General features: G+C 44.2%; 1 protein-coding gene across 1 annotated transcript; it reads left to right on the top strand.

Annotated features, from left to right (window-relative positions):
• The first annotated feature begins 1,601 nt into the window (after positions 1-1,601).
• Positions 1,602-4,382, top strand: LOC137007526 (putative nuclease HARBI1). Its single transcript, XM_067369068.1, has 3 exons — positions 1,602-2,009; positions 3,131-3,862; positions 4,065-4,382. Exons 1-3 carry the CDS (start codon positions 1,602-1,604, stop codon positions 4,380-4,382), a joined length of 1,458 nt encoding a protein of 485 aa, XP_067225169.1.
• The last annotated feature ends 6,569 nt before the right edge of the window (positions 4,383-10,951 follow it).

Consider the following 10,951-nt stretch of genomic DNA (forward strand, 5'->3'; position numbering starts at 1 on the left):
GGCCCGAGTACATATGTTCTGGGTGATGGGAAATCCTGGAACACTGTGAATTTAGCTGTTTGTCCAGAAAAAGATGCCTACTACGGTTCCACAGGAGAAACCTAATGTAGAAATGGGTTGTCCCAGAAAAACAAGACATAAGAAAACTGATTGTTAAGTCATTATTATACACTGTGTTTTCTATTGCTTTGCTTATCTAGTGTATGTACCCCTTATATAATGATTGCTTGAGTTTTGGTTATTTCTAACGCAAGTGTAAATGCTTTCCAGGAAAAGGGGAATATATTGTGTTGAGTGTTCTGAAATACCGTATGTGGCCAGAGGGGGGAGTTGTAAGATAAGAGACTAAGAATTGAAAAATAAAGAAGAAGAGTAAGTACAATGACTGTGTCCCCATGTTCTTGGCTGATGTTGGTAAAAATATAACAGGAGCCCCAGACATGCAGGGGAAAAAAGAAGAAAAAAAGTAGGCTAAATTGTGCATACGGTTTACTATTTCGTTCCCTCGATTTACTAATTAGTGAGCATGATTTCCTATTTTGTTTTCATGATTTATAAATCATGCACATGAATTTTAGCAAAGGAACAGAAAAGCACACACTTCAAAAAAAGAAAAAAGAAAACAACGTCAAGAACGGACAAGGAGTGTAGAGAGTCCAACATAAAGGGAGTGCTAATGACAAAGAACAGGTGCAGGGAATCCAGGGAACGCGGGAGAGAAGATGAGGGAAGTGAGTTCAGCTGTGGAACAGGGAGGATCATGGGAAAGGGCGGATCATGGAACAGGGATCCCACCCACATGTTGCCCACCCACTGGAGGCTCAGGGGCTGGAGCGGCCTTGTAGACAGGCACGTGGAGGACTCTAGGGGTGCTTTCACATTAGCACTTTTGGTGCGCACCCGGGTTCGATTGACGTCAGAGTTCGGTACGTTTGGATGATGTGAACACTGTCTTCTGAACTCAGGTGCGCACCCGCGAACCGTACCCGAGTCCGCTTAAAAAGGGTGGTCTGGGGTGCGGTTCAAGTGAACTCCGGTACGGTTCGCTTCTGATGTGAATGCAAACGTACCAAATTGCGGAAGTGGACCGCTATTAACGCCGTATTATTTGATGATAATGTGTGTTTGTGTGTGTGTTTCACTCACTTTCCCGACGAGCGTGACTGACGTGCTGCAAACAGAGAGCTGTAGTGTAACGTTAGCCTTTCATATTTCTGCTCACCTTCAGCATTCTACATTCGCGACAGACAGACGCCAGGAGACATTATGAACAAAACCAACGGTTCAAAAACAAAAATATAAAAGTGAGGAGAGCAACGTCGTTATGCTTTTTGCCACCTTCTCCTGCGCCATCGTTACTAAGCAACATAGTAAACAGCTGCTGGTTTGATGACGCAAACGAACCACGGGTTGGACCCAAATAATATAATGTGAACAGTCCAGTGGGGGCAGGGGGAGGGGGGAGCAACCAAACTCGGGTTCGGTCCAGGCAATCGAACCAAGTGTAAAAGCACCCTAGGAGACTTGGAGCGGACTCTAGGAGACTTGGAGCGGACTCTAGGAGACTTGGAGCCCAGGACATCCCCTCATATTCAATCAATATGCCTAGGGGTACTAGTGTGGGCTTCGTGGTGGCCATTTTGCCTTGTGGCCTGGGTGCGGCGGGTGCGGCGTCGGCATTCTTGCCTTGTGGCTCTGGCGTGGCAGCGGCCATCTTCCTTGGTGGCTTGGGCTTCACGGCGGCCATTTTATGGCGTGGCTTCAATGTGGTGGCAGCTATCTTCTTGGGTGGTTTGGGCTTTGCAGCGGCCATCTTTGGCGGTTTGGGCTTTGGGACAGTCAGGACTAAATGGGCAGACCCACTGGAGGGATACGTGGAGGAAACTGGCTGTAGTTGTGCCCTCGTCCAGGCCCATCAGAAAGCACGTGTTCAACAAATAAGAAAGCCCAGAAAATTCCTCCACATACCTCTCCAGCAGGCGACCGTCCTGCCGAAGATCCCACAGACGGTCAGCCGCTGACATATCTTCACTGGGATGCACGGGAGAGCTTGGGATCAGGAAAATTCCTATACTTGAAAAAGTCCTTACTGTTAGGTCCGTTCTTCTGTTACAGTTGTGTGTTGCTGCAGCAGAGTTGAGTCAGAATAGGGCTTCTACAAACGGGTATTTATTTAGCAAAGGAAAAGAACAGCACACACTAAACAATATCACAACATCAACTTCAAGAATGGACAAGGATTGCAGGGAGTGAGTCCAACATAAAGGGAGTGCTAATGACGAAGACCAGGTGCAGGGAATCCAGGGAGAGCAGGAGAGAAGATGAGGGAAGTGAGTTCAGGTGTGGAACAGGGAGGATCATGGGAAACAGAGTCCAGGACAGACGTGACTGTAACACTGAGACTGGCTGCGTCCGAAACCGCATACTCTCTTGAGTAGGTACTTACTTTGTAAGGGTAAAAAAGTATGTTCTTTTCCTGAATCCGCCTTGTTAGCTTTGTCACGTGACTTATGACGTCATCACTAGCGCCAAGATTTAAAGAGCCCAAGCAAGATTCGCGCAATTACCTCTATGAATTACCTTCATAAATTACATGATTTACGTTGCTGATTTGATCGCCACGTTTACATTTATTATGCCGCTCCATATCACATCACAAAGGAGGCGTCGGGCTGTTGCTCGAAAAGCACGCATTTGGAGACGTTTGGTGATTTTATATTCAGAAAATGTAAGTAAAAAGTAGCTATACATTGCATTCCTGCACCCCTTTACACACAATAATATACTGCACAATAATATACTTAATTGTAAAAACTTATAATTACACAGATATGTCACATCATGGCAATTTATTTAATTCACAATATTCAACCATAATAATGAAATATTTAATATTCAACCATAAGTAAATCATGTGAGTAAATCATTTTTTAATAATTTTTTTCAAGAAAAGATGAATAAAGATGACTTTTGTTTTACTGACTAAAATAGAATATGAATAAAATGGAAAAAAAGAAGAAAAAAACATTCAAATTAATAAATATATTTATACAGAAGTATTAAATGAACATAACATTATTTAAAACGTACACAAATGTATTGTTCTAACAAACTATGTGAACATCAACAGATGGTGAACCCCACATCATCTTACTGCCGCATCAACAGAGCTGTGCCAATCCTGCAGCTGTATTTTGATGAGGCAGTTGACCTGCGCAATGACCTCCGTCTCTCTCGCCAGTCCATCTTGTCCCTAACTGCTGCAATTAGGCTGGATTCTGATCATGGGTGGGAAAGGGACATTGAGGTGCTGCTGTTCCTCTTCTGGCTGGGTCATGCGGCTTCTTTCAGGGTGGTGTCTCGGACCTTCGATATCCCCAAGTCCTCTGTGCATGATATTGTGCACAGAGTGAGCTCTGCAATCATCAGGATCTTGAGGAGGGTGATTGCTTTCCCAACCGGTGATGACCTGGTGGCGGTAGGAGAAGGTTTTGCCCAGCTGCTAGGGTCACCAGCTTTCAGCTCAACAGTTGGTGCAATTGACGGCTGTCACATCCGTCTTAAACCTCCAGCAGCTACCGCCCAGTGCTATCTGAACAGGAAACTGTTTCACTCCATCCAGCTACAGGCCATCACCAACCACCGTGGGAAGTTCATTGACATCTTTGTGGGATATCCTGGGTCCATGCACGATGCCAGGGTGCTGAGGAACAGCCCGGTCTTCACTGGAAGCCTTTATCCACCTGCAGGCAAGTGTATCCTTGGGGATGGTGGCTATCCTTGCCTGCGTGAACCCATCTACCTCATCACCCCATACAGGGAGCCTGTACAGAACCCTGTACAGCAGGGATGGACAACTCCGGTCCTGGAGGGCCAGTGTCCTGCAGAGTTTATCTCCATCCCTGATATAAACTCACTTGCTTATAACTTTCTACTAATCCTTAAGACCTTGATTAGCTGGTTCAGATGTGTTTGATTAGGGTTGGAGCTAAACTCTGCTGGACACTGGCCCTCCAGGACCGGAGTTGTCCATCCCTGCTGTACAGGCTCACTATAACAGCAAGCACTCCCGTGCCCGGAACATCGTGGAGAGAGCTTTCGGGATGATGAAAACACGCTGGCGCTCTGTTTTCTTTAAGGCAATGGAAGTGAGCCCTGCCTTCGTGCCTGAGGTCATTGCATGCTGCGCTGTGCTCCACAATATTGCTCTACAAAATGGGGACATCGTTGAGCCAGAGGTTGGGGAGAATAATCATGATGGCCCCCCTGAAGCCCTGAACCCTGGAACAAGATCAGGAGAACATGTGTGGGACGATCTGGCTGCTGCTGTATCTGCTCCAGACATACGTCTTCCTGCTCTCCATGATCATGACTACCTGTGAAACATTTAACAGGTTTATACTTTTGCACAAAGCATTGCATTATTTTATTATAGTTTTTTTTTTTTTTTTTTCTAAATACGATATATGTTTATCAAGTGGAGTGTCAATAAATAGTTTTTTCCTCTGTCACAAGCCAGGCTAGAACTCGGGTCTCTGATGTAGCAGTTGAGAGATCTGCCACTAGACCACAGAGGCTATAAAGTTTGACCCAAACGAAACACTCTAGGCAGAACTCCAGGCAATGTTGGTTTATTAAAAAAAAAGTCTTTGCAAGCCAAAAATCTAACAAAAGTTCTTCTCAGACAGAGGCATTGGTAACATGAGAGATAATTGAAAAAAAAAAAAAACATATAAATAAAAGCTCCTCGAGGGGAGAAAACAAAACTAGAGCTCATTAACAATCAAATAACTAAGAACACCTTACTTGAGGTAGCATGGAAGGACTAGGAAGGACTTGGAACAACAAGCAGGTAGCACGCAGCCAAGACTCAAAAACCAAGTGAGGAACAAAAGGAAAAACACAGCTAAAATACCCTAAGAGAAACAAGGCACAGGTGACCTGGATAATGCTAACAAGATCAAACGAGGAAGAATAAGACAGAGGGGAACACAGGGGCCTCTAGAGGCATGCAGACAAACTACAGGAGGTAGAATGCTGACAGGACCCCCTCCTCTAGGAACGGCTCCTGACATTCCTTCCAGAACGCCCTGGCCTCCGGGTGCGAAACTCCCGGATCAAGCTTGGGTCCAGGATGTCTTTGGCTGGAACCCAGGAGGAAACGGCATTACGAGATACTCATAGTGGCCTGTGGGGGTATTGAAGGCAGTCTTCCATTCGTCTCCCTGCCGGATCCGCACAAGATGGTAAGCATTGCGGAGATCCAGCTTAGTAAAAATGGAAGCTCCCTGAAGCAGCTCAAAAGCTGTGGCCATGAGAGGTAGGGGGTATCGATTCCGAACTGTGATCTTGTTGAGGCCCCGGTAATCAATACAAGGCCTAAGACCCCCGTCTCTTTCTTCTCAACAAAGAAGAAACCCGCCCCAGCTGGGGAGGTAGAGGCACGGATGATGCCGGCTGCCAAGGACTCCTTAATGTAGATGTCCATAGCTGAGCGCTCTGGGGGAGACAGGGAGAAGATCCGACCCCTGGGAGGGCAGGAGCCAGGGAGTAAATCAATAGCACAGTCGTAGGTGCGGTGAGGTGGTAAGGAGGTAGCCCGGGACTTGCTGAATACTGCCTTGAATTGATGATAAACGATGGGGACTCGGGACAGGTCGACAGAGTCTTGAAACTCAGAACTAGGGGCTGGAGGACTCTGAAGTAGACAGGAGAGTTGGCAAGTGGGACCCCAACTTAGGACAGTGCCAGTGGGCCAGTCAATATGCGGATTATGTCTGCGCAGCCAAGGGTGACCCAGGATAATGGGGTACGCGGGGGAGTCAATAAGATAGAAGGTCTCCTCCTGCTGGTGTTTAAAAATGGTAAGTTGCAGGGACTGAGTGGCCTCTGTTACTTTGCCTGGTTCCAGAGGTCTGCCATCCAAAGCGGTAACTGCCTGGGGGTGAGGAAGAAGTTGGGTAGGAATCTTTAGTTTCTTAGCCAAAGTTAGATCTAAGAAGTTGCCTGTGGCCCCAGAATCGATCATAGCCTGGACCAGATGCTGGTGGCCTTCCCAGGACAAAGTGGCTGGAACTGCCAGGACGACGTTAGCAGGAGGACCTCTAATTTTCCCCATCACAGCCCTCCTGTTGCTGTACGGGGACAGGCGTTTCCCGAGAGCTCGGGGCAAGTGGAACGGAAATGGCCGGAAGCACCGCAGTAGAGGCAACGACGCTCCCTCATGCGACGTTCCCTCTCGCTGGGAAAAAGTCTGGAACAGCCCAACTGCATGTCGGGAACTGGGGAAGTTCTGGATGCAGGAATACCAACAGGAGAAAGAGACCTGTTCAAAGGAACTTGAGAATGAGAACTTGAGAACTCCTTGCGACGAGCCACCCTCCGCTCTCTCAGGCGATTGTCTAGGCGGATGGCCATTGCTATGAGGGACTCAAGATCCTCAGCTGGTTCTCGAGTGGCTAACTCGTCTTGAAGTGGCTCAGACAACCCTCCTTGAAAGCAGACCCTCAACGAGGAAGAATAAGACAGAGGGGAACACAGGGGCCTCTAGAGGCATGGAGACAAACTACAGGAGGTAGAATGCTGACATTCCTGTATAAAGGCTTCCATTTTCTTCAATTGTGGGGGAGGGAGGAGGGGGGTTGTATCATTTTTGAGTCATGGATTACATTTATGATGGATGGATGTGCTTTTATGGACTTCAAAATCAAAGGTACCATTCACTCCCACTATAAAGCTTGGGAGAGCCAGGATATTTTTTATTATAACTCTGATTGTGTTGGGCTGAAAAAGAATAGTCATATACACTTGAGTAAATCATGGGATCATTTTTTGGGGGGGCGATGAACATTTTTGGGTGGACTATCCCTTTAACATTTCAAGGATGAAAGTGGTGTGCAATCCGTTGTGAACACATGAAAGCAGGTGTCCATAACTGTTGTTTCTAGGCCATGTATTACAGTGTTAAACCGGTGGCTCTAAAACAGCAGCTGGAAAACCTCAGCATTGCCTCTGAGAAAGCTGAAGGACCTAATCTGGGAGATGGAGGAGAGGGAGGCTGAGAGAAAGGGTGCTTCTCAATATCCCTCCTCGTCTCCTCGCTCCTCCGTCCTCCATCCTATGACCCGGAAAACAATCGAGCTCAGACATCTTGAAGGACATCTCAATTCTCTAATTGCACCGCGAGGAGGTGAGGATCGAGGAGTGAGGAGGCTTTCTGAGGAGTCATGAGCGAGGATACACAGGTGCATCCTTTGCGGAAGTAACCTGATGCACGCATAAATTCTCCTCCCCCTTCTTATCTGTCACAATAATGTAAATGTATGCTTTACTTTTACAGATTAAATAAACTTTATATCTCATATATCAACATGTGGGTAGATCCCTCGAGCGCAGCTGATGACGCTTTGAAGTGACGCTTTGAAGTGACGCTAAAGGGAGCGAGGATTTATCATTTCACTTGATTCAATTCCTCCGTCCTCTCGTCTTTTCCTTGCCTCCTTCCCTGGCATCCTGGAGGGGTGGAGCTAAGACGCGAGGAAAGGAAGCAAGGAAAGGAAACGAGGATGCACAAATAAGAATTGAGAAGCACCCAAAGCAAAAAGCAACAGAGAGGGAGGAGAGATGATGGCCTGCACCTGTCCTAATCAAACACACCTGAAACATTTAATCAAGTTATTTAGGATTACTTATAGTAGGATTACAGACAGGTGTGTTTAATAACAATTGAAACTCAGGACCTGACTTGGGTGTCCTTGAGCTGTTTACGTTCTATATACATTAGTAGTGAGATAATACAAAAAAATAAAGCTATGTTTGATTAAAGTCTTACAACAATCACTTAAATAAACTTATATTAACCTCTCAAGACAATATAAGGAAATATGTGAAATGTCTATTTACTTTGAACGCCTACAAATAAAATGTTTTGTTCCGAAATATTTGTTTAATTATATTAAAATTATATGTTGACTATAAAAAAAAAAAAATCAACTCAAGAAGGGCAAGAAATCGTTCATCCCTTTCCCTGGTCTCCCTCTCTCTCCTTTCTTCTCTCTCAACTGCTTCTCTATGCCTTCTTTCTTCAGTTTCTCTGGCTTCTCCATCCCGTCTGTCCTCTCGCTCTCGTCTCTCTCTTTCTCTACGCTCCTCCTTCTCCTCTATTTCCCGCCATCGTCTCTGCTCCCTCTCTGTTGCTTCTCGCTCTCTCGCAGCCTCCCTCTCCTCCATCTCCCGGATTAGGTCCTCTACATGTTTTCTTTTTCTTCCAGCTGGCGGTGGGCTTGCTGAAGATGAAGAGGCCACAGCAACATCCGGGCCAGATGAGGCAATAAGGGCAGGTGGAGTGATTGAGGGTGTGGAATTACAAATTTAAGAATCCGTTTAAGATCTGCGGATCTTACATCCTGACCATTTGGCAGGACAAGCTCAAGATACAGCAGTGCTTTTGTCTCTATGATAATGTAAAGGTATAGGTGATACTGCCAGACTGATTGGATTAGCACCTATGCATTTGAATGACACAGTTATGCTGATTAGATCATGGCTGGGAAATGTAAGCAATGATCTGATTCCTGTACTGCATTTGCATCCTTTGTTTAGATTGTCCACACATCTACTCTATGTATCCCTCCCCCTTGAATGTATATGAACTACCAAGTCACTGCTTTAGTTAGATTTTGGATGACCACAGCGACGCACAGCGTGTTTCTCAAAGAGTAACTTCTGCTTCAAGAGATCCCAAAGTCTCCTGGTCTATGCTTCTGAGATTTCCAACAAGGGTCTGCCCCCAATTGCCTCATCCATGGCAGCATACCACTTCCAGGATGCTGCTGTGGGCTCCCCATCCTCAGTGCTCACCCCTGTCTGCGGACATTTCAGATCCTACAGAAATGTTCAGAATACAATTACACAATTACAGAATTTAAATAGTCATTACATGTTGCATTAGTAGAAACAAAATCATTATACTTTATATTTCTGTTTAAGATTTTCCCTTTTTTTTTTTTACAGATGTGGGCACTACTTTGCCCTGCAGGCCCTGCTCCACCACAAAAGCTCTGCAACATTAGACATCAAAAATCAAATACTGCTGTAATAACTCTGGTTAAAATGACAACATTCAAACAATAAATATGTGTTGTTGTTTTTTTTAAATAATTATTTTCTATTGTATACTTACTAAAAGCCTTTGATTGCAGCATTCCTCTTTCCAGTGAAGAGGGCTTCATTAGCCACTCTCCACTGGATAAGGCGTTGAGTGAGTTCATCAGTCCCTGCAACATCCAAACAATATATAAATGTTAGATCTGTCATTTATGTGATAAAAAAAACAAAACATATCAAAATGTTGATGTATATTATTTTGATAGCTGATGTTATCTTGCTTTTCATCAAACACAAATGATCATGAATTTGTCAATGCATGAAATCATAGACAAAAATGTATCTTTAGTTGTGTTAATCCGTTTATTTAAATTAGTAAAATAAGCATTTATGTGTGTAATGCAAAGTGCTGACAAAAGCTTAGGCCAAATCGATGACACTGTAGCTCACATACAACACCCATACAGCTATCTGATGTGTTTTCATCTGGAAGATGTATTTATTTTTAAGAGTTTCATCTGCCATACTGTCTGGAAAATGTCTTCTGTCAAATGTTAAACGCACATTTAGGAAACGTCTATGTTGCAAATACATTCGCAATTTTTTTTTAAACAAACGTTTATCAGATGTTTGTACACAGATAAAGCAATGCTTTCTAGCTATATGAAAATGAAACGTTTTACAGCAACTTAATATTTAATATATCAATATTTAATACATATTAATGTCTTAAAACTAACAGTGTCCTCGTCAGTTCTTAAAAAAAGTGAAATTTAAATACAATTAACAGCTTTGTTGTACTTACACTTGAATACAGCTCCGTCTCCGTCCTCAGCCATGTTCGAAAATGACGACTCTTCCCGTGGGCTCATGGGATATTAAAGTGTCCATCGTATGAACACTTCAGAATCTGGGCGGGAGCAGTAGGCCATCCGGGGGTTTCTCGCCTACTGTTTTATAAATACTGAGGTTTCGGACATACTAGTGTTTTCACGTACTGTTTTCCCCTACTATATAGTAGGCAAGCAGGCATATTCGGACGCAACATTAGTATTCGCACATCTAAATCTCGCGAGAATTAGTACCTCACCCAGGTATTTCTCGCCTACTCTTTTATGATTACTGAGGATTCTGACAAACTATTTGTTCGCCTACTACTTTTCCCCTACTATATAGTAGGCAAGCAGGCATACATTAGTATACGCACATCTAAATCTCGCGAGAATTAGTACCTCACCCAGGTATTTCTCGCCTACTCTTTTATGATTACCGAGGATTCGGACATACTATTTGTTCGCCTATTACTTTTCCCCTACTATATAGTAGAGAAGTATGCGGTTTCGGATGCAGCCTGTGTTATGATCTATATGACCTTATTATTTTTATTGTGAGTATTAGGCTTATCATTATTGATGATCACTAATGTTGTCCTATGATATTGTAATATTTACCATTATATAATCAGAGGAGAAGAGAAAAGTTTATGAAAGTGTCACTCCAAAATACAAAATATATAAATATGTATACTTTTATGTTACATTCTGTCACGATCATTACTGGGAGTGCCCTTGTCTGCCACCAGAGGGTACTCCAACCCTGACTGTTTACATCCTGGACTTTGGTTTTCACCCCACGAACTACATTACCCATAACTCACCTCCTGGTACTCATTATCCTTGTTTCATTGCACCCAGCTGTTTTGTGTTTGTTCAATTAGTGTCTGTCTATTTATACCTGGTTTGTCTCTGCTTTTATCATGGTGTCTTCATTCATGTTGCCTGAGTCTCTGTTTTGGTTTGCTTTTTGTTGTGTTCCTGTTATTATTTTGTTTGGACTGTCTACCTGG

Source organism: Chanodichthys erythropterus, chromosome 19 (assembly GCF_024489055.1).
Source record: "Chanodichthys erythropterus isolate Z2021 chromosome 19, ASM2448905v1, whole genome shotgun sequence".
Classification (NCBI taxonomy): domain Eukaryota; kingdom Metazoa; phylum Chordata; class Actinopteri; order Cypriniformes; family Xenocyprididae; genus Chanodichthys; species Chanodichthys erythropterus.